Consider the following 25,866-nt stretch of genomic DNA (forward strand, 5'->3'; position numbering starts at 1 on the left):
AATCATTCGTGCCCGAGTAATTCTCTAGACAATCGGAAGACAACGGAAAAATGGGTCTACAATCGAGAATTCATTGAAAAACTAGAAAACCGTAAACACACTTCGGAAAAGCTGAAATAGCGTAGCCTTCGTCAACACATACTTTTTCCTCTGCCTTTTTCCGCGTCACTCCAAAGGAACAGACTTCAAACGTCTGAACGTTTACTAGTGAACTCCATTTCGCCCGCTGCACTCGCGTCATTTTCCTAGGCCGGTACACTCCCATTCACCCGTAAGACTACATTCACAAAATCTTCTCTAGCCTTTTCAAGACCTTTTCAAGCCTTCCGGATGACATGAAGAAAAGCATCGTTCGTCAACATTATCGAAAAATTACGACGAAATGATGTCATATGCGCTCAGGAAACTTAAAGAGGAGTTATATAGGCAATGTTGCTTCTATAGGCATAGACACGAACATCGAAAACGAAAAGAAAAAACGTTGGAAGGTAATCAAAGGCCGAATAGAATGTAGTTGAAAAAAATTTTAAATTTGGGTCCTCGGACTGAGGCCGATACTAGGCCCTTCAAAAAAATAAAATTTTAGGGCGATTTGAAATTTTTGTTTCATTTGAAAGGAACGTCGTACGGGGCTTCGTAATTGCGCTATGCGCAATTTGTAAGATGTATACATTACATAACAATTTTACTTTAACTACATTAACCGGCGCAATAGGCTTACGGTCAAAGTAGGGTGACAGACGCACTAGGGTCACGTACGCAATAGATATACGGGTTTGTACGGGGCTCAGTCGCAGCAAACGCTCCGACTGTTCTGATGGCTCGTTTTTTTTTTATTTTTCAGTCTCGATTAACACAAATGAATTTTCCTTAAGCTAATTCGTTTGTTTATCGTAACACCTGTAGAGAACATTGTTTAAGTTACAGATTTCCTCATTTTTCGACTGAGTTAGGTTAGGATTTAGTATCGCTAAAATGTCCACAAATTTGGTACAAAAGTTCAACCGAAAATATGTCGATTTCGATAAAAACGCCTGTCATCAGCTACTTTTAGAATTTTAGAGATCCATCATTTATGGCGATCAAATTTTTATTCTTCTATTGTCATTTTTGACATCTGTCAGTCGTAACTGATTTTCAATTATTCGTCTGTTTGCAGGGTTTGCAGAATAAATGATGGATCTTAATCATTCAATTTTCCAGGTCTAGCTGTGTCTCTAGCTATGTACAACCATAGTCGTGAGTTACTGTACGTTCACATAGCAACGCGATTTTGACATAAAATTCTTTTGTTTGCAGGCTTTTCGCAATTGTTTTGAAATGTCAAACTAGTGTAAGTTATTCAATTTAGTCGATTAATTCATCAAAATCAAAATAATTCACGCCGTAAATATGCCTAAAATTTGAGTTTTAAGTGAACGATTTGATGAAAAAGTAACCGAAAAATACATTTCAACGCTTTCTTGTATGAAAATGACGCGACGTTAGAAAGACCTCCGCACTTTCCATTTTGAATTTCGACCGCACTTACGGCGTGAATGGGAATAGACCTGAAAACAACAGTATTTTACAAGAATAGTGAAAAGAGGACGAAGCCTAGAGTATTCGTGTGAATTTTATTGATCCGAGGCGAATGCGAGGTCAATAAACACACGAAAACGAGACTTTTTGACGAGAATAGTTAGACTGCATACTTGAAACCAAAGCGAATCCAATGAAAGTGTAAAACAGGTATGGTCTATTGTCCGCCCGGAGGACATAAAAATTTGATTTTCGTACTTAAACGCACTCATTTTCATATTATTTTGACATAAAATGTGAGTACGTTTAAGACGAATTCGCCGATCGACCATACCTGTTCTAGACTTTCATTGAGCGAATCCTCAGCGAATCATAAAAAATACGGAACCCAATTTTCCCTTATAGTTTCTATATAGAACTGATCGCAGATTCCGAAACGGAAACCGTTGCTTGTTCAAAGATACATTGATCGCCCGCTGATCGATGGAATTAAATTCGACCTGAGACTTTACGTGTTACGTGTGAATATGAATGTTGCAACGGTATTTCACCAGAGTGAAAATGCTATTGAAGTGCGACTCTCAAATTCACCCAAAACTTGGGTTCTGTGTGTTTGTGTATATTTGCATTAACTTCACTAGTTTATGACCTTTGGCAAAGCACCTAGCAGGGTAATAGAGGTTTTACCACGTCAAATAGAGTAGTATGTATTTTGATACCAATAATACCATTAGCTTTGCCTTTGGTTGAAACACTGCCATTAATAGTATTTTATTGCTATGTGAGACAAAATCGAGAATTACTTCGTATGTACATATTGTATATAACAAGTGAGCGAAGCGAACGCGTGTGTATACAATATGTACATAAGAAGTGATTCGAGATTTTTCTCACATAGCAATACGATATTTTATCTTCCATGTGTGACTATTTCATACATTCAGCGTTTCTGTATATAAACTCGAAGGCATACAAACACCACTGAAAGGTTTGGCTTATGTGTATACAAAAGCATCATGTGTGACAATTAAACAAAATCATGGCAACAAATCGAAACATCATCGTGAATCTCGGTGGCCGAATCGGCTAGAGCGCGTCAGTTTTATGCATATGATCTTGAGTTCTATCCTCATAACAAACATTTTTTTCCATTTTTTTTTTTCATTTTCTATCACAAAAAATAGTAAATAAACTGATCTCCAGTATAGTAGCTAGATTTTTAATCGAAGAAATATCTGCTGGGCACCGAGGCCTTAGCCTTTTTGTCATATTGATTACACCATATTTGCAATGACACATTTCTCGGCAGATATTTGTCCAATCGAATAACTAATTGCGTTACCGAAATCCTGAGATAAAACACTACACAACGTAATTTTGAATAACAAGAATCCATTTAGTCAAAATTTGATTATTTTTCGTTCTAAACAAATTATGCGAGTCACACATACACTCGCGACATTTTGTCGTGCATGTTAAATACTTATGTACTTTTTAAAATGATCAGACTACCTGCGACAGAGTCACTAACGCATATATGGTCATTGCTTATGTTCTACATACATGCGGGGTTTCATGACAACAAAATCAAATGTAATCATGAGTCTCAATGGCCGAATCGGCTAGAGCGTGAACTTTTTATGCATAAGATCGTGAGTTCTCTTCCCGCAACAAACATTTTTTGTTTTTTGTTTGTTTTTGTTTTATCAAAATAAATTGCAAAGAAAGTATTCTGATCTCTTTATCGTAAGTAAACTTCCAATCGAACGAATATCTGCTGCGCACTGAGACCTTACGCTTTTTTACATATTGATACACCACGTATGCAATGGCATATTTCACAGCAGATATTTGTCCAATTGAAAAACTAATTACGAAAGGTAAAACACAAAACAATGAAGTTTTGAAAGAAGAGAATCCGTTTAGTCAAAATTTGATTTTTTTTTCGTTCTAAACGAAAAAAAAAACACATGGCGTCGACACACACACACACCCTAAATTTTGTAGTACATGTTGCTTATGTACTTTATAAATTGAGTCCCACGCTGCAACATTAGAGTATGCATATCTGGTGTATTAGAAGACTCGGTGGTGTAATGGTTAGCGTAGTTTGTTGATATGCAGGAGGTTCGGAGTTCGAATCTCCGTCGGGTCTTTGGTTTTTTTCTTCAAAATAAAAAACGGAAATAAAATTTACCCTAGAAGAGTAATAAAATTATATCCCTAGACAACCAGAATAACGTATGGCTTAGAGTTTATATACAGAAACGAGTAATGTATGAAATAGTCACACATGGAAGATAAATATAATTTAGAAACCAAGTCTGAGTAGGTCAGTGACATTTTCGAATTTCGTTGCTGTTTGTTAGTCTTGTACAAATTCTTAGTTTTTCCAAGGGCTTTTTATACCGAAATGGGAATACATCACATCATCAACGAAGTAACTATAACTACTGACACTGACGGCACTCACTGCAATTCGGAAAATTAAAATTTTCATTTCATTCACAACCCCAAAAGGCAGACTACAGAGCACAGATCCTACAGGCCGGTCGAAATTTGGTTGTAATTAGGTTCTTTGCCACTTGGTGCGGACACTGTACAATGGTCAAACCAGCAATTGAAAACTTGCACAACGAATTCAAAAGTTCCGTGGTCTTCCTCGAAGTTGACATTGATGAGAATGGGGTCGGGTTTTTCATTTTCATTTTTTCCACGTCCAAACAATTTCTTTTCCTTGTTTAATGTTCCAGGATATCACCCGACAGGAATACGTAGTCGGTGTTCCTACTTTCGTATTTTATAAGAACAATGCGCGAGTGGACGTAACGACGAGCGAAGCCAAGCTGCGAGAGATGATAGCCAAGCACAAGTGAGGTCAGAATTGAAACGAAAAGAATTTAGTCTTTGAAATTCGGTTGTGACAGACTAATTACACGTTGAAATTGAAGCCAGACTTTTCGTCTTGTGGCTTCGTCGAGAAGATGGAGACAGACTTGAAGTTTGCACACAAAAGGTTGCATTTGAAATGTGTCGGAATCTAAACTTGCGGTACTTAAAGTAGCAGCGAAGTTGCGACCATTCAAGTTGTGTCACCACTGAAGTTTGTGTGCCCACTGAAGTTTGTGTGCCCACTGAAGTTTGTGTGCCCACTGAAGTTTGTGTGCCCACTGAAGTTTGTGTACCCACTGAAGTTTGTGTGCCCACTGAAGTTTGTGTGCCCACTGAAGTTTGTGTGCCCACTGAAGTGTGTGCCCAGTGCCCACTCAAGTTGTGTATACACCTATTTTTAATGGCATAACCAACGCTGGATGCTGTTGTCAGTCAACGTCTCGTACGAAAGATGAAATCCACATTTGCTTTCTATTGAAACGTTTTCTTCTAAGCTTAGTTAAACGCTCACTTCAATGAAATGAAATTTCTCATGGATAATGAACAGTTAGTTGGCTCGAAACATTTCTAATATCCAGTAAACTTCGCCCAGCAACGTGGGAGCATTGGGATTAGCTTTTGTTTAGCATTAAATCATTTAAACAGAAAAGAAAACGTAATCGATCCATCTCCCATCACTGTATACGCTAAAAACCGTTGCAATTACAAAAATAATAATTTCCTTCCTATGCTTCCTCGTCTCATCTCAATCTGCTGTACGATGCATGTAACGGTACGTTATAGGATGTATATGATTCTGAATAGAATTCGCCAATTTTCCCATCTATACGTACAATAATGCTGTGGAACAGGATTTGATATGTACTGTACCTTGTACCCGATACGAGCGAGCGCAAAAAAAATAACTTGGCAACTTTCACAACTCGTTTAAACTTTTCGACATGATTTTTATGAGCAAAAAACAAATTTTTTAGTTTCTTTGTTGGCATTCCAAAAATTTTTATTCAAAAAACTACATTTTTCCTCTCTCTCGTATTATTTTGCAATTTTTTTTTGTCGTAAAGAAATTTCGAGATAAGACCAGAGGGATTATGAAACTCTCAGTTATACCAGCAGACATTCAGAATTATTCGTTCGCTGTCGATTTATGTGTTGTGTGTTACCAGACTGGAAATATCAATTAAATTGCGAAAATACATTTTTTTGTGCTTCACAACGTCGAATTCGTTGAGACATTAGTGATGTCTGTCATTGCGATTTAATTCGATCGAAAATGGTCTTAATAGCAGATTAGGATGATCAATGGAAAGAGTTGAGTTTTAAGACTAATACTCTAGTAATTCCAATGCTTTCCACAGTAGATACGAATCGTTGAAGTCCAGAAATTCGATTTTCTGTCGCTACATCCTTTTTGATGATTAGTGGAAAAGTATAGTGACTAAATGAGTGAGTGGAAATCATACTTGAAGCACAAATCGCACACTGAGAAAAACGGTGACAGTTCTGTCCCCAGGTAATGTAATTTTTCATATAAAAATCAAATTATCTGTGACAGGTAATGCTGTTTTTGTATGAGAAATTACATTACCTGGGGAAAGATTATCTGTCACAGGTGCACAGTCTCCGTTTACGAACAAGTTCTTCGTTTTCATATTCCGTTCTGCCTTCGTTTATACGCAGAAAAATTGAACACGATCAACGCACTGTGCTTTGACACGATTCAATGCTGCCACCATTTAGTACACATATTTCTCTCAAAAATTCATTTTGATTCATTGGCTTTTGTTTAATTGTCATGTAAACCGATTACCAAACTAGCTTAAAGCTTGACTTCAGCTCAAAAATTTTTGTCGTGAGAGTGCTTCGTAAATGATTTTCATTGGTTAAAAAACGAGAGAGACGAATTTCAACCAATAGAAATCCTTCGAGGTGCTCTCTTACGCCGAACATTTTTAAGTGGAAACTATAACATTAGAAAGGCAGAACAGTTTTCGTTCTTATTTTGAAAACGGCGACCAAAACAACTGCGAATCAGCGCTAACGAAGGCACTCCGTTTACGCTTCCGTTTTCAAAAAGACAATGAACACTTCTCTCTCTCTCTCTCTCTCTCTCTCTCTCAAGGATATTATCTATTGTCTGTGAAGTGCGGTCAGGAAAAACATTTCATTTTCATCACTGGAAAAAACGAAAAAACGTAAAGACTGGACCATTTTCAGTTTTTCGAGAATCAAAACATTTTTGTCCACAGAAATCTGTTCAGTGTTTGGCTTCTAAAACCACCGTTTTTATCATCGTGAAAACGGGTTTTTTTAGAACTCATTTGCAACATCGCTGGACCAGAAATATCATGGTAATGCATTCCTCTATTAAAAAGAAGAAAAAAGCATTTCAGTGGCATCCTCGTTCGTATTGCACCACCATAGAGTACGAAAAAAATTCATCCCCAAAAAAATATCTATTCGTCGTCATTTCACTGAACATTTTTTACATTTCATCCGAGTTTTAAGGCTACTTTCATCGGCTGCATTAACATAAAATGCTTCGCTGTATTTTTTGCCATGAACTCGACATACAATTTTGTATGTTTGCACAGCAGTTTACATACAGACTCTCGTAACAAAGTAACAACGTGTCTCGTTAGTCTATTTGAACTTTACGTTGCTGGGGCCGTCGTCGGTCGGGGTGTTATGTTGTGGGTTTGCGTTTATGTAATGGAAAATCTTTGCTGAAAATGGAAGTGCTCTCTCTCACTGTGTATATATATCAGTGAAGTGTCTATACACAATGAGACAGTGATATCGTTTACATTAAAATGTGTCTGCCGTTGAAGTTTTGTGTTGATTCAATGGGACAAGTCTTTTGTTTTAATAAAAGATTTTGTTTGGTTTTTGGGTTTTAGTTCCTTGGAAGAGCGAATGGAACTAATTTTCTGCTTGAAACTTTAAGTTACGTTACCGAATGCGGTTATTCACACAGATGTCAATGCTGTTTTGTATATCTTGTTCTTTAAGAATATGTCGGTACGAAACAGGCATGAGCGCCGACGAAGAAACCTCGGCGGCGGCTAGCCGAAAAAAATTTCTCGGCGGCGGCGAAAAAGTCGGCTTGAGCCGGCTTAAAACGGTTCGGCCGGAGGAGGTTCCTTTTAACTTTTTTTTTAAATAAAAACGTTTAGATGAATTCATGGAAAATGAACTAGTGAGCATGAAAATGAAATTGTACGGAAAGCGAAAATGTAGGTAGATTAGGTTGTTCAAAGTGCAAGTGGAACTGGTCTTGTTACAAGCAAGTCTCTAAGTCTAAGGTTCACTAACACGTCAAGTTTTATTGCCTCAAAACTTGAACTAAATGGAAAATCATGCTCCGGTACACTCATTTAACTCATTAAGAAAATGGTTTTCGAGAAGAAATCGAAAGCTCACGAAAATCAAGTAAAAATTGAAAAGAAAAAAAATCGAGAAAATTCGCAAAGATCGATAAAGTTTTCTCAAATTTGTGAATTAACTAATTGTGCGCCTTCGGCTCGTTCCGCAAAGGTCATACTTGCCAAAACAACAAACTTAGAAGCGAGGACGTAATATACCATTCTGGAAAATTCATGAAAATTCAAGAAAATTTTCAAAATTTTCTTAATTTTGAAAAAAAAATTCAAAAAGTACTTGAGCTGCTTAGGATCAACAGGAATCTCGGTTTTCAAAATTATTTCACCCATTCACCTTTCGAAATCTTTATTTCATTTTCCAGCCGTTTCAAGCCGGCTTGAGCCGTGTTTTTGGCACCGGCTCGGCTGCGGCGCGGCTTGCTCAAAAATGGCCGGCGGCGGCTTGATCGACGGCTTATTTTCGGCGGCGCTCTTGCCTGGTACGGAATAGTTGTTTGTTTACCGATTGGAATTTAAATTTCCTATTGTCTCCCAGAGGTCAGGACAACGTTTTGCGTACGTCATAGCACTGTCGCTTGATAATGCCAAGGTAAATATAGTGAGGAGGTAATGCCATATATAACCGAATCAGATGTGCGGTGACACGAAAGTTCGATACAAACGCCATCTCATCCCTTCGTTGAAAGTAAAAAATGGAATAGAAAGTCGGGACATCTGTTGTGAGATAGTGAAAATATTTTTGTTAAATACAAGAAAATCGTAGTCAACCATTTTAAAAAAAGATGTCACTGGCATCGAACTTATGTTGCTAGGCCGCGCGTCTGAATGGCATTACCTCCTCACTGTATTTACCTTGGATAATGCCTTTCATACTGTATTTTGAATGAAATAGAATAGCCAACTTTGGTTGTCCAGGCCGTTTATTTGAGTGACGTCAAAGTCAGCTTCGGTGGTTGACAGTGCTATGGTTTTTAGAGACTAATAAAGTACTTTGCCCTCGATGTCATAAATAACTATTATCACCGAGTTGCATACAACGTTTTGGTCAGAAGAGGCAACGAAAGTAACACTTTTCGTCCATCTGCTGCTAGGAATCTAACGCCGGCGTGATTCACAATGATACAGAAAATGACACATTTTGTATAGGGGAAATGTCACTTTGAGAGTCATTGTGAATAACGCCGGCGCGAGATTCCTCATTACCATACGTCACTTCACTCCTATTGGAATTTCCTATTTTCTTTCCTCGGTGAACAAATAACTTTTTTTGTCATCTGAAGTTTCGTGAATGATATCAACATCACTTGCAAGCACATATTTATCATAATGATACCGGCCTACATGTTAAAACTATTTTTCTTCTTTCATTCACAGAAATCCAGCCGAGCAGGTTGGCATTCTCCCCAAGACAATGACATGTCATCTAAGCTGAATTCCGACGAATACCCGTACAGGCATACGGTAAAATCCTCATCGCCCAAGAAAATGATTCACAAAAGTTCCTACACTTTGGAGAAAACTACCAGCGCTAGCAGTACCAACCATTTGCATCCCAACTATCAACAGTATTCGAAAAGCGCTGACCATAAAAAATTTACCCGACCAACTGACCAGCAAGCGTACATGCACCACACTGGGACCGATCCAATCGACACAAGACAATCAAACATCCATCATTTTCGACAAAACAATTACTGTTACAGCAATACGAACACATCCAACCATCCGCAGTCATCAACAAGTTCAACAGTTACCATCGAACCGAAACCCATTCAATACGAACGAGTTCCGATGATGGATCAATCACATCATCAAACTATGACGAATAGCACCGCCGCCGGCAAGCAAATAATCAAGGAAAATCACTTTTCCGCAAAGGGTTTATCGGGACGAGGATGTGGTGGTGGTGGTGGTGTTGGACCGACAGTGGGAGGAGGTGGCATTGATGCAATGGCAAAATCAAATAAATTCGAACACGAGAAAGTCGCAGCAGCAAGGAAACGTGATGAATATCAGTCAGATGCGATTAGCGATGGTAAATGTTTTGGCAAGCAATCGCATGAAAATGCGGAACATCTTTACGGTCGAATACAGTCGCGAACGTTTTCCACATCGTCGTCGACGAATGGTGGCTGTGAGACATCATCGTCTGTTTGCGGCGGTAATTATGACCGGTGCAATGCAAATGTACAGTTGAAAAACGGTACCAAACGTTGTGATAATTCGAATGGTGTTGTGATGAATTGTGTTAACAATAACCACTATGACGGCCGACAATCGCAACAGTTCAGCCATCATAATGGTAACCATAACAACAACAACAACAATCTGAGTGATAGCTTTTCGATTGATAAATGTGCCAGCAACAATAAGGCTCATCCGGGACAAGCCATCAGCTCAACGATCCAAACAAACATTCGACTCAGTAGCGGCGAAAAGAATCGCAACATGCTGCGAACGAATCGGTACAGTAACGGGAGCCATTTGACTGCTCCGGGCACGCACCAATTGGCTCACATGATAAATACGTTGAGCTCACCGGAAAGTGCGTATTCGACGGGATATTCCACTGACGGAACTTCACCAGGTGAGTCGACCTTACGTTTTTCATTCTACACTTGTTAGCTCCAAGTAACCCTCTTGAAGAACTTAACCTCCTCCACTGAAGTAAATACTCAAGAATTGTGTTGGAGTCTTTCCTGCCAGAAGAAAATGTTTTCCAAATTTTTTACAGTGCCAATGGTACATTGTCCACTTCCTGTACTCTATTTAGAGTACTACTCATGCTAGAAGTGCAATAGGGGTGTGCGATGGATAAAGCATCGAGACTGTCGTAGTCCACAAAAAATTTTTATCGTCCCAAGATGTCAAAAATCGATTTTAAAAATTTTGAAAAATTCTTTTACAACTTGCGTCAAATCATAGAAGCTAAATTTTCGAGTTTTCTGCCTCCCACCTATTTCGACCTCTACCAAAAAAACTTCTTTGAGATTTTTGCTTGCTGTATTAGTCCTATTCTACTAATTGGAGTCTAATGCAACAGAAAAAAAAAAGAAAATCCGGAAGAAATTTGTCGGAAAAGTTTTCCTCGCCGACTATGAAAAATTGAGATGATCTTCGTAAATTCATCAGGAAAATGATTCAATTTTTGCTGAAGTGGGCTTAAATTCTTGGGAATGTTGTTAGTGGACCTGCTTAGGCAAAAAATCGTGCATCTTTGAAAATCGTTATTACGATGATTGTATGTTGTTCCGTATCAATTCCTGATTATAAATTGATGTGGGGCCAAGACGGCAGCTCAACGGTTCTCTGGTGAGCAGCCGTTATGTCCCATTTTTTTCTATGATTTTTCATTCGTAAGCGAAAAGAGATATCAATCCACTTCCAAAGGATAAGTTATAGAGAAAAGTCTAAATTTTTTTTTGGTGAAATTTATTTTTTGACATTTGAATCCAAAATGGCGGAAAAAATTGGTCAAAGTCGAAAAATATTTTTTTCTCAAAGGAAAATCTCTGAAACTGATAGAAAGACTGTAAATTCGCAAAAATTTTCTTCAAAAGGTTTATGGAGAATTTAAAGAGCTACGGTTTCGTTTTTTATTGATTGAAATCGGGCAGCTCGTTCCGGAGATATGTCCGTAACAGTGAAGTCACCATATGCTCTTCATGGAAAAATACAACGAAATTATTATTTTTTTTCGTTAGAGTAAATAATCATACGTATTTCCATGACAATCGACCTAAAGTTGTATTTTCTGTAAATTTTAGTAACGCAAGGCGTAACCGAGTTTCATATATTCACGAAAACATGCTCCCTGTTCTAGAATTTAAGGATTTTGAAGGATCTTTGGGTTTTTTGGATTCTCTTCAGGATTTATTGAACTGTTGAGGTGGTAGTGGGTCAGTTCCTAAAATTATGTCACTGCACATGCACAATATGTTCCCAGCTCTAGAACGTAAGTATTATGAAGGATATCTGAGATTTTATTGGGTTCCCTTCTGGACTTTTGGGATTGTTGAGGTTATATTATGTTAGTTCCTAAAATTCCACCACCTTACATAGTATACCATGCTATCAGTTCTAGAATTTGAGTAATTTGAAGGATTTGTCAAGTTTTTCTGGGTTTCCTTCTGGACTTTTTGGATTATAGAACTGGTCAGATCCTAAAATTTAACCATTATGGTACATCATCTGGATATTCAGGATTATTGAGAGTCATCTTAACAATCCCGTAAGTTCAAACGATATCCTAAGAAACCTCAAAACTCTAGAACTGGGAAGATAGTAGACCATGTTGGATGGAGGAATTTTGAGAACCAAAATACTACCATCTCATTAACACCAGAAGACCATATTTTTCGAATTTGACCAATTTTTTCCGCCATTTTGGATTCAAATGTCAGAAAATAAATTTCACCAAAAAAAAATTTAGACTTTTCTCTATAACTTATCCTTTGGAAGTGGATTGACATCTCTTCTCGCTTACGAATGAAAAATCATAGAAAAAAGGGACATAACGGCCGCTCACCAGAGAACCATTGAGCTGCCGTCTTGGCCCCACATCAATTTAGAATCAGTAATCGATACGGAACAACCCACAATCATCGTTATAACGATTTTCTAAGATGCACGATTAAGCCCATTTTTCAGCCTAAGCAGGTCCACTATGTAGGCTATGCAAAACAGAAAAGTTTTTTTTAAATCATCAGAGAAACGTTTGTGTCGTGAGTGTTTGTTTGGCCTAAAATTGGGGCAAAATGCCTCAACAAAGAAAATCATAACAAGCAAAACACGCAATTTTGTTTGCTTTCTCGCCAATAGCTACTGATCGACAAATCTGATTTCAAATTATAAAATTTCGATATTCAGATTGGTCTCGTCGATACCTTTCATTTGGTGTATCACACACGATTTTTGAGCAGAAACTTCCAGAGATATGCTTGAATATTTATTGAAAAATAAGCAAAACGAAACAAAATCAATGTTTCGGGAACTTGACTTCAAACTGCCTTCGCTCTTTTGAAACCCTTCCCATTGAGTAGCGACAACGTGATTACGCTAGAAAAATGGGTTGGTACGCAACAAGGTAAATATACATACTGAAGGTAACGCAAATCCTCAGGGAATAGCAAGGACCGTGGACCCCGAGTTCCGGGTGAATATAAGATTTGTTATGTTGCTTGTGTGTCGTTTGGCGCGATAATGTTGTTGGAAGTGTGTTGTTTAGTGTTGAGTTTTGGCATGTGTTGCAACCTAACAAAGTAAATTTGACTTGTGTCCAACATTGTAAAGATTATATTCACCCGGAAGTAGGTGTGTTCTTGCGGATTTGCGTTACCTTCAGTGTTTATATACTTTGGGTACGCAACACAGAGGTAAACAACGTACAACTCATAATTTTATATGTTGGGTCTCAAAACAGTCGGCGTATCTGCCTGTTTCCCCAGTTTTTCGAATGTTTTGCTCTAATGTTTCATTAGAAAATGTAACGTGAATTTCACCTGAGTTAGGGACCGACTAAACTTCTGATGTCTTTGAGGTCCAACAGTTCAACATAAGAAACGTAAGTAAAGCCCAATTCAGAGTCGTGCGTTTAGTTCGTCCGTGTACTTGACAGATGTGTTCAAACAATAGAATGTAGGCGGAGTTTACGTAAACGGATGAACATTTGTTGTAAACGGATGAATTTTTTCAGACTCAAAGCACCTTAAAGAAAGATTAAAGCTTAGGTGAATTGTGCAATATACGAAATGAAATGAGTGAGTGTTGCAATCGAAAGTGTAGCGCTTTCAATTGACTGACAGTTTCGCCAAATTTCCTTAAATTCATTAAAAGCGCAACAATTCATCTGATAAATTACAATAAAGAGTATGCTCATTCCCTTGAAACGACGTGAGTGTCGATGAATTCCTGAAGAAACGGCGACCAGCCGTCTTTCATTAACTCAAAGTTTCATCGGGAAGTCGTCGTTTCTTCAGGAAGTGGTTGATTCTTCTTGTTGTTTCTTCAGGACAAGAATCGATGAATTCCTGAAGGAGGGACGACTTTCTGAACAAACGGTGAGCTTTTGAAAAACGACGACTAGTCGCCGTTTCTTCAGGAAGTCATCGACACTCACGTCGTTGAATTTTCAGGACAATAGGATGCTCTGAGTCAGTTGACGGTCTTCATTAGATATGCACGAAATTTTACGCCCGTCATTCGTGAAACAGTCTTAGATATGATGTATGCAAAGTAGCACACACTCCAAACAACCATATCCAATTAGGTCAAGGTAAAACTAGTTTGTAAATGCGGCCGTTGCCAACCGCCTCGTTGAATCGAGTATCATATGCCAAGTTCTCGTAATAATAACTGAAGGCAGCAACCAAAAGCCTTCATGTTGATTACAATATACGTTTCTCTGCCTACAATAACACAACCACACAACCTTGACAGCTCGACAGCTTATGAATATTTTGTTTGTCTACTCTAACGTGGCGGAATGATTATAACCAACCATCAGCGTTGAATTAATGGTGAACGAGACAAGAGTCTACACCACACACACCGTCATTTTCAAGTCTATTAATTTGCTATACACAACTGGTGAGAACGTTGAATTAGCAGCGGAGAGTTAGTGCTTGAAAATCGGTCTGAATGAAATGAAATTATTGTCACGGAAATAGTTGATTTAAAGCAGTGGTAGTGGACGAATCGTGGTATACTCAGACATAATGAAAGCATTGACGTGCGGTTTTGGCGAAGTATAAGAAATTTATTGCAATCGAAGCTCAGAATGGTACATTTTCTCATGCAGCCGTGCGATTGATGACCGCATTGGTAAATTTAATTTGACATTCGCCAATGGCCATATTCGTGCCGAGATTCTTGAAATCGATCAGTTGATCGACTCTGTACGGACGATCAAACGGAAAGCCCATCGCCCGTTTATCCGGATACTTTTGATCCTTCAATCCACAGAACGATGCAGCATCGTTGCACACATTGCTGGCATCCGGCTGATCGACCCGATCAAGGTCATAGTCCGAAATCATTACGAAAATGTTGAATCGTGCACCATCGATCGTTCCCTTGGGCAGTACCATGTGCTGCGGCCAACCACAACCGCAAAACTGGAACTGAGCTCTCTGTACCGGATCGACGGGTTGATATTGACTGCCAATGCGTCGGAAAGATCGTTCATACGGAATGGTGACACTCGATTCATGCGACCGGCGACGAATCATATTCGATCCCGGATTCAGTTGCACGGTAAATTTGTCCATTTCCAGCATCAGTTTGCGTTGCTCTTCGAATGATAATGGTGTGCCACGCTCATCGTTGATTGGACATAAGAAGATGCGACATGTGCCCTGGCGTTGAGCGCTACTACTATTCTCCACGTTAATCGTGTACTCGAAAGGAGCGTGTTGTAAGTGGGTGAATTGAGCGTAGACATTTCCGTCCCTTCCGAAATCGAGACCGGCGCTCAAATCGACATCCGATCGTTGCCAATAGGTCAACAGAACGTTCTGCTTAGCGCTTTTCGATTTTGTTATTTGAACGCCAACCGATGTCACGGTAACGCCGTTGTACATTAGTTCGGTTTCGGCGTGGTACGGAGCGATGTTCTTCTTATAGCGAGCAAACACGCCATCGATGAAGCTGTGCCATCTCTGCAAAGACCCGAATAATTAGTTCAGTGTTGGTGAAGGTGTCTATTGAGGCCGGTACTTACATAAAATATGGGATCTCTCATGGCCGTTGTAACATCTCCCATCACACCATACTCCTCCAAATACTTTTGATCCGGATCGTGAACGAACGAAATCACGTTGTGCCCTTCGTTGTGCAAATTTCCATAGAGCAATCGATTCGGCGAAAGAGAACTCGCCTCGATCACATTACCCAGAATGTCAATTCCATCGTCGCCTAACAACGATATTTGCCGACCACCACCATCAACCACATATCCCTGATCGATGGCCTGGTAAATGCGATCTCGCCACCGTTCAATATCTCCCAACTCAACGATCGTATTGTCGCCGGGACGATTCACATCGCTTAGCATAGAATTTGCGTGCCGCGGTGGATATGCTCGATTGTTCGAACTGCGGATAATTTTCGGAAAGTAGGCTTCCGGCACAGGGACACGCAAATTGGTCAATGGCTTCACACGCTCCAGACCATTGCACATTCGGTCGACGTTGTAGCGATTGATGATCTGATTGTGCATGTAGTAGAAGAGTTCACCTCTACGATCCTTGTCAACGACTCTGCGGTCGCCCTCTCCAGGATAGACCAAATGCCAATGCCAGTGATGCATATTGACTCCGATGTCTGAAACGAATTTTGATTTCAAATTTAAACACCCGAAACGGGGAACATCCGTAGATACGACAAACCTTCCCGAAAATAGCCCATCCGTTGCTCTGCCTCCTTGTCGGTAGCCGTGAAATTCAGCGGTATATCGATATTCATTCGATTCTCTTGCGAAACCAGCGCTAGTTCCTCACGAGCTTTCGGAAATGCCGACGGATCAACGAACTGGTCCGGGAACGTTTGCACAATGGATGGCAAATCGATATTTCGAGTGTCCTGACGATGTTGAACAGCAACGGACAACGAATACTGGAACAAATAAATATTTACGCGATCCTTCACATAGGCTGCCGTCGATAGCAGTGACGCAGCATTCGGTGCGTCCAGAAAGATCTTCGTCAATTGGGCGGCAATTTCTTTATGTTTCTGATTGAACAGTGAAAAACCGGCTGTCCTCTTTAGGGGTTCAGCGAATGATAGATCTGGTGGTGCCACCGGCACCAGTGACACTCTCTTTTCCACATCGTCGCCGAATCGAGAGGCAAGTTCAGATCCGATTGGCTTGTAACGGTCGGTGTAGTAATCATCCGGCAAATCGAAAGCAGTTTTACCGTTGTCTTTCACGGTAAACACTGGCTCTAATGGCTTCTGGAACAGTAACAATAAGTTGCTCGTGTCGTCAGACATTTTTCACCTTTTTTTAAGGGGAGATGAGGTCGAATTACACAAAACACTGCGTGTGAACACCGATTGAATGCGACAATTTAACTGTAGGAAAACAGTTCTCGGCGATGGATTTTATACCAAATTCACTAACCGCAACCGTTCCTGCATTTGATATAAATATCAGTTTAATGGTGTGCTCATAGAAGTTGCTATGTATAACATACTCGAGTGCGTTGACTTTGTTTCGATTTCTTCTTAGTAAGTGAGGAGAAGGCGAGGAATTAGCCCTGATAGACTTTGGGAAAATGGTTATTTGTTTCCCAACAAGGCGAGGTGAACTCGTAATTTTTTCATCCGTGCATGGCATGAATAACCATTTTGACCTACAATCCACAATTTTTCCAGATCAAAACAAAGTGACAGTTGCAGAGATAAATAGTACATTACTATACCAGGGAAGTAATTTGACATTTCGTATCTAAATGAGTAGAAGTGGGGCTTCAGTCCGAAGTACGTTTACGAAATATCAAATTATTTCCCGAGTGCAGTATAAACTTTTACTTTACGAGCGAAATAAAGACTTATGGAGGGAAAGGCCACTTTACATCCCTAGTAAAGTAAAAACTCTTTCCATGGGGTAAGGGAAAAACAAGAGGTGAGAAAATCAAAATTTTCTCATCGCATCTGTCATAATAGAAAACGTCAATAAAACGTCATCTTCTTACTGCATTTTAGTGAAGAAAAATCTTTCCTTTCTTTTACCCATCCTCTTGCACATACCTTTTCACGGTGACACATTTTATTGTTGCAGTTTATCAGGTTGGATTGGACATCATCCTGATTTATAGCGGATTCGGCAAGTTAATAAATTGCTCAACGGGAATGAAACTTCTGCAAACGTCAAGCATGTCACCAACATAATTAGATCGAGACTACTACTTCTTTTGATCGATAAAATTTTCAAAATGTTAAATGGGAAAATCTTTTACTTCAATTGTTTCAACATGAATAGACACCAGAAAAGAATTTAAATAATTTTTCTTGGAAATTTGGTTTTTTATGTTGATATAATACCAACGCGGCGACAAACGGCTTTTTGACCAGAGACACTTTTAAGCTTTTTTCAGTGCGGGGACCGCTTTATGCAGGGGCCCAATTTTTTCTAGTAATGAGCCCTTACATTACCCTTTAGACTAAGAACACTAGGGGCCCACTGCGGGGGATTTGTTAGAGAGAGCAAGGTCAACTGGGGGGGACGAGACAGGGGCCTGCGGGGGATTTGTCCCACGAGCTTGTATGTTAGAAGTGTCTCTGTTTTTGACCGTTAAAAAAAATTGTTTTCCAGAATCTGGAGCCTGTTTATAGTCGCTGAACTGTCAACGTCTGGGACGCTTGGTTTATTTACAAGAAAATCCAACTTGACGAAAAGTCTGTGTTTTCGTCAAGTTAGATATTTCTTAAAAAATAACTAAGAGTCAGAAGGTGACAGCTCGCGAAGTGATAAGAGATCGTGAGATTCTACTTTTGCCATCGATGTCGATATGCAAAAAAAAATCTTTTACAAATCCATGTCTCAAGACATACAAATCTTAAGCTCTTCGAGCAGCTTGTACCTAACAGGGTGGGACTCATATTTATTCGTGTGGACGTCTTTTATGAACGGCCCCTTATGACCGTAGTTCTTGTTACTTTACGTCATTTTCGTTGTGGTTTTATTTCTAATATTTTGTTATCAATGACGTTGTATTGTTGCTACAGTATACCATACACAGTTATAGCACATGAAGTGAGAAAAAGTCAACATCCGCGGGCTGTATTGTGGTTTGATTAAAACATATTTCGATGTGAAAATTTTTCTAATTTTTGGATCGTTTCAGTCGTTCATAATGTCGTTCGACTGATATGTCAAGAATAGTATGCGGGTCGCACACCGTCAGTTAAAGCTTTCTTCAATTCAATTTCAATTTCATTTCATGGGCGCGCGTTAGCATAGCGCCCGTGACGCAAGTCCTATTACTAGAAAAAATTAAAAAAAAAAAATTTTGTCGTAGACTGCAGAACCATATATACAGTAAATATTGAAGTTCTACAATTCAAAGACTCCAAATTACCATTAAAAAAAACTAGGCGTCCGTACGAGTTCAACGAGCTATCACACGTTCTTGCAGCTTAAAATTTGGCCACACAAAAAATCTTCCAAGAAGCCCCATTTCCATACATTTTGGTCAATTTTAGTACTTTAAACGAAATGAAAAAATCCTACGTTACTTTGTTAGTCCGTCCGTCCGTCCGTGTTTCCTATCTTCTAAAGTCTTCTTTAGATTTTGTTGAAATTTTGGGAGTAGATTCTAGTCGTCATTCTAAGACATTCCAGAAAAAAAAATTGGGGGGAACCGGCCTCGTTTCGGAGCTAGGGCTCCTCGAAGTTCCCATATAGGCCCCATATAAGAACACCTTAAGTGTGTGTGTGTGGATGGTCGCCTCAATTGTTTTCCTAAATTTAGAATTTTTAAAATTTTTTAAATTTTTAAAATTTTTTAAATATAACAATCTACTAATTCTTCCAAAAAAATTTTGCGTCACAAGTGGCAGATGTTGAGGAAAGTACTTTTAAGAAATTTTTTAAAATAGGCAAGAATACGTCCTAATACGTCCGAATCATCTGCCACTTTGTGACGCAAAATTTTTTTGGTCAAATTTTGTTTCTAGAATTTCTTTGGTCAAATTTTTGCTGTTACAGTTTTTGCGTACAAGCGCAGAATGCATCACCTCCAGCGATATCAGTTGTTTTGGAAGTATGCACAGGGACTTGCGTCACTTTTACTCTTTTGAGTGTTTTTGACTGATATTTTTAAACATAGTTTTTAAACTAAGTACACCGACTAGCTCCAGTGTTACAATTCTAAGGAGCTACAACCAAAGCTTTCTTGTAGCCAGTAATTTGGCATATTCTTCCACATTTGGGCCTCTGAACACTATTGTATTCTCAGTGTTCGTTTTGACCCCTTCCTTAAACTTCAAATGCACTCACGATACGAGTTACAGAACATTTAAAGAATACCATAGGGTAAAACTACATGGGGCTCATGTTGATGTGGCGGCTCGTATTCGGTACCCTATTTCACTCGTTTGTTTTACGAATATGTATGATATATCTCGTATAAGTATACGTCAAGAGACTCGTCAAAACTCGACAAGTAGCCTGACTCGGTCTCACTTTGAGTACCATATCGCGGGAAATACTTAACCGATTTTCATAGACTTTTCTTCCCCTGACAGATACCTTTTAACTGATCGAAATTTATGACTCGAACTCTTAACGCTCAAACCATGCTCGAAAAACGTTACCTAACTTCAGAAATGTCACTTCCTTCGCAGTATCTTCGGAACAATTTTACCAAACTTTTTCTGTTTGCAGTCTAAGTTGCTCAACAATTAAGTCTTCCCAGTAAGATTCTTGTGGAGCCTTTCAAGACTGTTCTATTGATGAAAACTGGGAAAAAAAGGAAAAATAAATTTAACGTTTCTTCATAGCCAAAATGCTTATTTCGATTAGAAATTCTGCTATCTTTACAAAATTGTCAAATTGAGCACCCTAACTGTGCGTTCACACAGCGACGTATGCGATATTTCCAATGCTGTATTGCGACGCGAGATTTTAAAATTTTTCATTCAAAAATCTGACTCTGCTATGACATCTCTTAATTGCATACACGCACACCAAGAACAGGCAGCAAGGGTACAGATTTTATTAACTTATTAAAATTCTGTAATTGGAGTGCGTTCACTCATAAAATCACACAAGCTGTCACTTTCGCATCAGCGAAATTGATTTTTTTTTAAATTTTGCCCTACGTATCTTTCGAGTGACTTTCGAATACAGCTTCAATTCAGCACATCAAGTGATGTAAACACTATCAATGTAAAATACACTGAACTTACGCTACACATCGAAAGTTGCGCAACATCGATAATATTTTACGTCGAATTCTTGATGTGCTGGATTGGAAAGTCGTTAAGTATAGTTTCCACTTAAAAAGAGCATTCCGTTTAGCCTCCGTCTACATGACAGTTGTAAAATAGAACAAAAGAACTGTCACGCAAACGGAGTGGAAATTGAATTTATTTCAATGTTTTACTACGTTTAGGTGACAGTTCCTTTGTTCTATTTTACAACTGTCATGTAAACGGAGGCTAAACGGAGTGCTCTTTTTAAGTGGAAACTATACTTAAGTCGTTGGAAAGATACGTAGGAAAAATTGAAAAATTTCAATTTTGCCTATACAAAGGTCACAGCTCCTGAAGCAGCTCCTCTGAATCAGAGGTTCTGATTTTATGAATGAAACTTAGAGTTGCCATTACAGAAAAATTTGACATTTGGTCCATTTGGTGTTTCTGTGGCGAATATTTCCACATACGTTTTGTTGTGTGTAAGTACAGTTCGTATCCCTGCTATAAATTGTATTTCATTTCCGTTCAGATACAGTGAATTAATGTATGTACAAGACGCCAACCACAAGAATAGAATTTCGTTCCAAAAATTTATCGATCAGCCGCTACTGCTTCATGTTGTTCTACACCAATTAAGTTGTTATCGCCGAACAGAAATTACGAAATGAATACTTTGCCGTCATGACTTAACGGGAAGACTCGCGGGAAGATCACTTTAATGTTTTCAGAATCAATTGTAATGTGTGTTACACCATCAACGGGTTTCTACTATACCAACGCACTTCAAGAATGAATGCTTCGAGTGGAGTACTATTTTGAACGAAAACATTTTTCAAATTCTTGTACACTGCCAACATTAGTCCGATACACTGTCCAGTTTCAGTACACTACTTCGACTACCAGTCATGCTTGAAGTGCGTTGACTATACCCAACAAACGTTGAATTGTCTCTGGTTCGTGCTCGCATGTATCATAACATTGAGATTGATCGATGCAATTTCCAACGACATTTAACACAATTTTACCTTCTGTTTTCAGGTGCTACCTACACACCGGAATATTACATTAATATGCGCACTGGGACCCACTATTTTCCGAGGGGTGTGAGTTCTGTTGTTGAACAGAGTCGCCACAAATTCGGCTTGAATAAAATTGATGAAGCAACTGGTGCCGAAACGAATTCCCACAGACGTACGGAATCGTGTGATTCGAATCGTCGACCGTTAAACGGTGGCACCGATGTTATTGCAAATGGTCATGTGCTTGCAGCGAAAGCAAATTTCAATTCGGTTGTTGTTTCTACCGGTCTGAGTCCGGATCTGCAACGGAGATTAGCGCTGCAGAATTACAAGGGAATGGAATGTAAGCATTTCGGAGTGGCTGGACGTGTCACTTTAACGCAATTCGGCTTTAATCAAATTCTTTCAGCTCCATCACCACGGCAACGATGTCGCATTCGAACGAATCCATGGTTCCAAGCCATCGATCCTACGTGCATCGTTCCGAATAGTAACAATTCGAAAAGAATTGACATGGATACCAGTTCCACATCGTCTGGAATTAAGTCCAGCAGTGATGCGGGAACAGATGACAAAAATGGGTGAGTCTTCCGAATTGACGTTGGATTAGAGAATAGCCATTTTCGGGTTAAGTTATGAAATGGGTCTGCTTTGGGCACTGGCACTAGATGTCAGATTGATTATACGAGCGAAGCGAGATAAAAAAAAGTTTTCATTCGAAGAGAATGACTTGCTGCGACATCTACGAGTCAAAGCTTTTACTGCGTCACTCAGGGCCTCTATTTTAACGAATTTAAATGTAAGAAAGTTTAGACAGGCCGGTGCGGTGACACTCAAACAAACGATCAATCTATAATCACCAATGTTGAAAAAGTGGTTTCGGATGGATCGCCGACCGGGACAATGCCTAGTGTACTGGTAGTACTCGACCTCCTCTACAACCTCATGCCAAAAGCTAAACTTAATAATTTGTCTCTCAGGAAATGAAAGTCAAAAACGAAAATGTCGAACTTTCGATGTTAGAAAACCTCGACAGATACACCTTTTGGACCATCGGTTTCTTTGGCAGTTTTGTAGAGTTTTTAACGCTCTACATCCTGCTAGAACATTGTTTTCAGAAATACTCTCAACTTTCCGAGTTATGACCATTTGAAAGTTAAAGTCGTCCGGGGGGACTTCTTCCCGGGCACCTTCGGATCCATCAACCATATGCCTGGAATTAGTTTTCAATGATGTACGTTTTCCGAACACAGGCTATCGCGGCCCTTAAAATTCTAAAAATTCGATACGCCCTAATCACCATCCTTACACTCACAACTGCATTTTCAGCAAAAAAATCGTGTCATCGGAATCGGAAAGTTCATCGTCAACCGAGATCGATCTCAGTAAAAAATTGTTTACCCCGAACACGATCCGTAGGCGACGCGAACTGGTACGAAACGAAACGAAAAGCGAAAAGTCTACGCATGCCATCGTCACCCTGAATCAACCGGGCGACAGTGATGAAGATGCCACACTGAACGAAATGATGGGAAAATTCGACGAAAGTTATTGCTATGAGAAGGAAACGGACATTCTGAGGTAAGTTAACGCTTCGGAAAAGTAGCCGAAGAGCTGTAACCCCTCTCTGACCTTCCTCTAAAACACTAATCGTTTCACTATCCAATCCTACAGCAGTGACTCGGATCCGACGGAATGCATATCTGACCTGGATACGGGACAAGACGGTGGCGATGAGTGCGACACCGATGAACTGCTGGACATCGATTTCATCGACAATGGGTCAATACAGGAAATAATCGACAAGAATTTGTACGAAAACACGGGCAGCTGTTCGTATGTCCCATCGTTCGCATCCGAAAAGCGTTTGTCGCGAACGAGACGAAGCCAGAAGCAGATTGATGAATCTGGAAGTGGCAAACGACGAAAGCGACTGACCCGGACCAGAAAGCGAAGCGGTGACAACAGTTGCAACGGTCGCATAGCCGATGAACTGTCGGCAATTCCGTGCGGCAGAGTTCGGGAATCGAAGAGTCTGAACGGTACGCCGGTTAGTTTGCGGAGAAATAAGTCGGGCGACGCTAAATGGTAAGTGTAAATGAGAAGGGGATGTGAGATCGCTCTGTGGCAGATTTAATTGGAATTATAATCCTTGCAGCAAGCAAAAGATAACCCCACTGGCGAATCGCTGTAACTCTCTCACATTTACCGAAATCCATTCCATACGGAGCCGCTTCCTAGCAATTGCCGAAAGTGAAAAGGCGCTGATCAAAGCGGATCTGGAGGCTGACGTCAAATACAAGCAGCTGATTCACGAAGCCGAAACGATTTTAGTTTCCATGAAAACTACGACCACTTCGTCAACGGCACGCGAAACACCCGTACCTAGTCCACGTCGCATACCAGCTCTACCGACCAACAAACGTGTCGAAATGCTACGCAACTGCGAGACAGATTTACGACGTGAATTGGCTAAGGCATCCGAGTCCAACAAGAAACTAACTAACGAACCGTTATGCGCAGACGCACCGTTGTCGGGTCATCAAGACAATCTGCTGATGAATAAGCGCATCGAAATACTTCGTTTCGAGACATCGTCTGCACCGAACAGTCCAAAATCGGGGCGATTCAGTCCACGAAAGACTCACGTGTCGAATTTCATTTGCCAAAATGCGTCACCAACCGACCTATTGCGACGAAAAAACTCGTCGGAAAATGGCAAATCGGAACACGAGTCCACCGCATGCAGTCAATTTTCACCGCAACTCCATCTGAACGGTAGAAAGATGCTCAGTCCACCCAAATCTCCAACACCTCGACGACGATTTCGCAGTCAGAGTCAGAGCGCACGAGCCCACGTTACCATCGAATCGGATTCGGATAGCGACGGAGCCAAATCAATTGGCCAGAACGGGTGCCGAAAGCCGGCCGAAGTGAACGGAAACAAGGAAAATGTCAAACGCAAAAATGTCCGCAAATCTTCGGCTAAGGGTTCGAAGGGCGACGATGCGAAGACATCGCAGAAAATCGACGAACTGGACGTGTTGAACCGGAATCTCGAACTGAGCGATGTGGTCGGCACCGGCGACACTCGAACAAAGCCACCGATGTTGTCGTTCCGGTCGATTGACATGGGCAACAAGAGCCCGGAAATATTTTACTGTCCGCAGAGTGAGCCACTGAAGCGGAAAATCTACTCGGGCAGCAAAACGTTGGAGAAATTGCAGCAAACGTTGGACATGGATCCAGGTGAGTAATGTTTTCGAGTGGAAGACGGACGAATGTTTGAACTTTGAAATTTAGAAAATGAGCGGGCAAAGAAATCTGTCCCACGAAGTTCACGTGCCTGCCCTTCTCTCTTATTCTCTCACAAAGAGAGACTTGTCCCACTAGTTCCACTGACAATACCCTTTTTGTGGTACTGCTACACATTCTGGAAGAAACTCTGATCAAGACCCTACTGCTCTTTAAACTCAAAAGCTCATTCCAATGGCATTTAACTACACAAAGGCAATGCCCGAACACAGATCCCTTAATCCCACAGATCTTTGATATTTTCCACTCAATTCATCCACATTAAATGTTACGCGGTGCACTAGCACTTTCACTCAACGTCGTAAACACCTCAAATGCATTCACAACAACATTAATCGCATAAAAAAACCGTTCAACAGAAATATCGAAAAAAGCTTTGCTGAACAAAATCTCGTTGCTGAGACGTGACCGAAAAGCTGCTCAAATGGATGTGAACGAAGCTAACGGCTATACTCACCACGATGGCAGACTCGAACCGTCTGTGAACGATGGCGGTGAAAGTGTCGGCTACAATACCAAACGGCAATTGATTTTGAATACAATTGCCGATTTGAAACGGAGTTTAGAGGACCAGAGTGTCGAGCTGTGCGGTTTGAATGACGACGGTGTGGAGGAATAACGAGATTAATTAATGGGAAAATGAGAAATTGTTTTTTCGTTTTATCTGGATTATTTTCGGTAGGTATCACATCAATAATGGATCAGCGGTTGAGTGCTAATTTTTTGGGATTTTTTTTCTGAAAATTTCTTTTAAAAAAATTGGGAAATTTTAGGAACATTTTGAGAATTATTCGGATTTTCAGGGGGAAAAATCC

At 40.0% G+C, this 25,866-nt stretch overlaps 3 protein-coding genes across 7 annotated transcripts in view; 2 read left to right on the plus strand and 1 right to left on the minus strand.

The window, feature by feature from the left end:
• The window catches only part of LOC119083647 (serine-rich adhesin for platelets), a 136,066-nt gene that overhangs the window by 106,631 nt on the left and 3,569 nt on the right, over nucleotides 1-25,866 (plus strand). For 4 of the 5 annotated variants that reach the window (XM_037193420.1, XM_037193418.1, XM_037193417.1 and 1 more), the window contains 7 exons: nucleotides 9,171-10,383; nucleotides 21,756-22,079; nucleotides 22,146-22,317; nucleotides 23,066-23,317; nucleotides 23,411-23,824; nucleotides 23,895-24,985; nucleotides 25,411-25,729. In XM_037193420.1, coding sequence (XP_037049315.1) covers nucleotides 9,171-10,383; nucleotides 21,756-22,079; nucleotides 22,146-22,317; nucleotides 23,066-23,317; nucleotides 23,411-23,824; nucleotides 23,895-24,985; nucleotides 25,411-25,670 — 3,726 coding nt within the window. In that variant the 3' untranslated portion in view covers nucleotides 25,671-25,729. The remainder of the gene's footprint in view (nucleotides 1-9,170; nucleotides 10,384-21,755; nucleotides 22,080-22,145; nucleotides 22,318-23,065; nucleotides 23,318-23,410; nucleotides 23,825-23,894; nucleotides 24,986-25,410; nucleotides 25,730-25,866) is intronic. The other variant, XM_037193421.1, reaches the window with a different exon arrangement.
• Nucleotides 3,847-4,482, plus strand: LOC119083733 (thioredoxin-2-like). The gene is made up of 3 exons (XM_037193535.1): nucleotides 3,847-3,961; nucleotides 4,042-4,209; nucleotides 4,275-4,482. The coding sequence occupies exons 1-3, from the start codon at nucleotides 3,935-3,937 to the stop codon at nucleotides 4,395-4,397; spliced, it is 318 nt and encodes a 105-aa protein (XP_037049430.1). The 5' UTR covers nucleotides 3,847-3,934; the 3' UTR covers nucleotides 4,398-4,482.
• On the minus strand, nucleotides 14,528-16,884 carry LOC119083655 (phenoloxidase 2-like). The gene is made up of 3 exons (XM_037193431.1): nucleotides 16,184-16,884; nucleotides 15,517-16,118; nucleotides 14,528-15,454 (listed from the first exon to the last, which is right to left on the minus strand). The coding sequence occupies exons 1-3, from the start codon at nucleotides 16,785-16,787 to the stop codon at nucleotides 14,588-14,590; spliced, it is 2,073 nt and encodes a 690-aa protein (XP_037049326.1). The 5' UTR covers nucleotides 16,788-16,884; the 3' UTR covers nucleotides 14,528-14,587.

Source organism: Bradysia coprophila, unplaced genomic scaffold, assembly GCF_014529535.1.
Source record: "Bradysia coprophila strain Holo2 unplaced genomic scaffold, BU_Bcop_v1 contig_70, whole genome shotgun sequence".
Lineage (NCBI taxonomy): Eukaryota > Metazoa > Arthropoda > Insecta > Diptera > Sciaridae > Bradysia > Bradysia coprophila.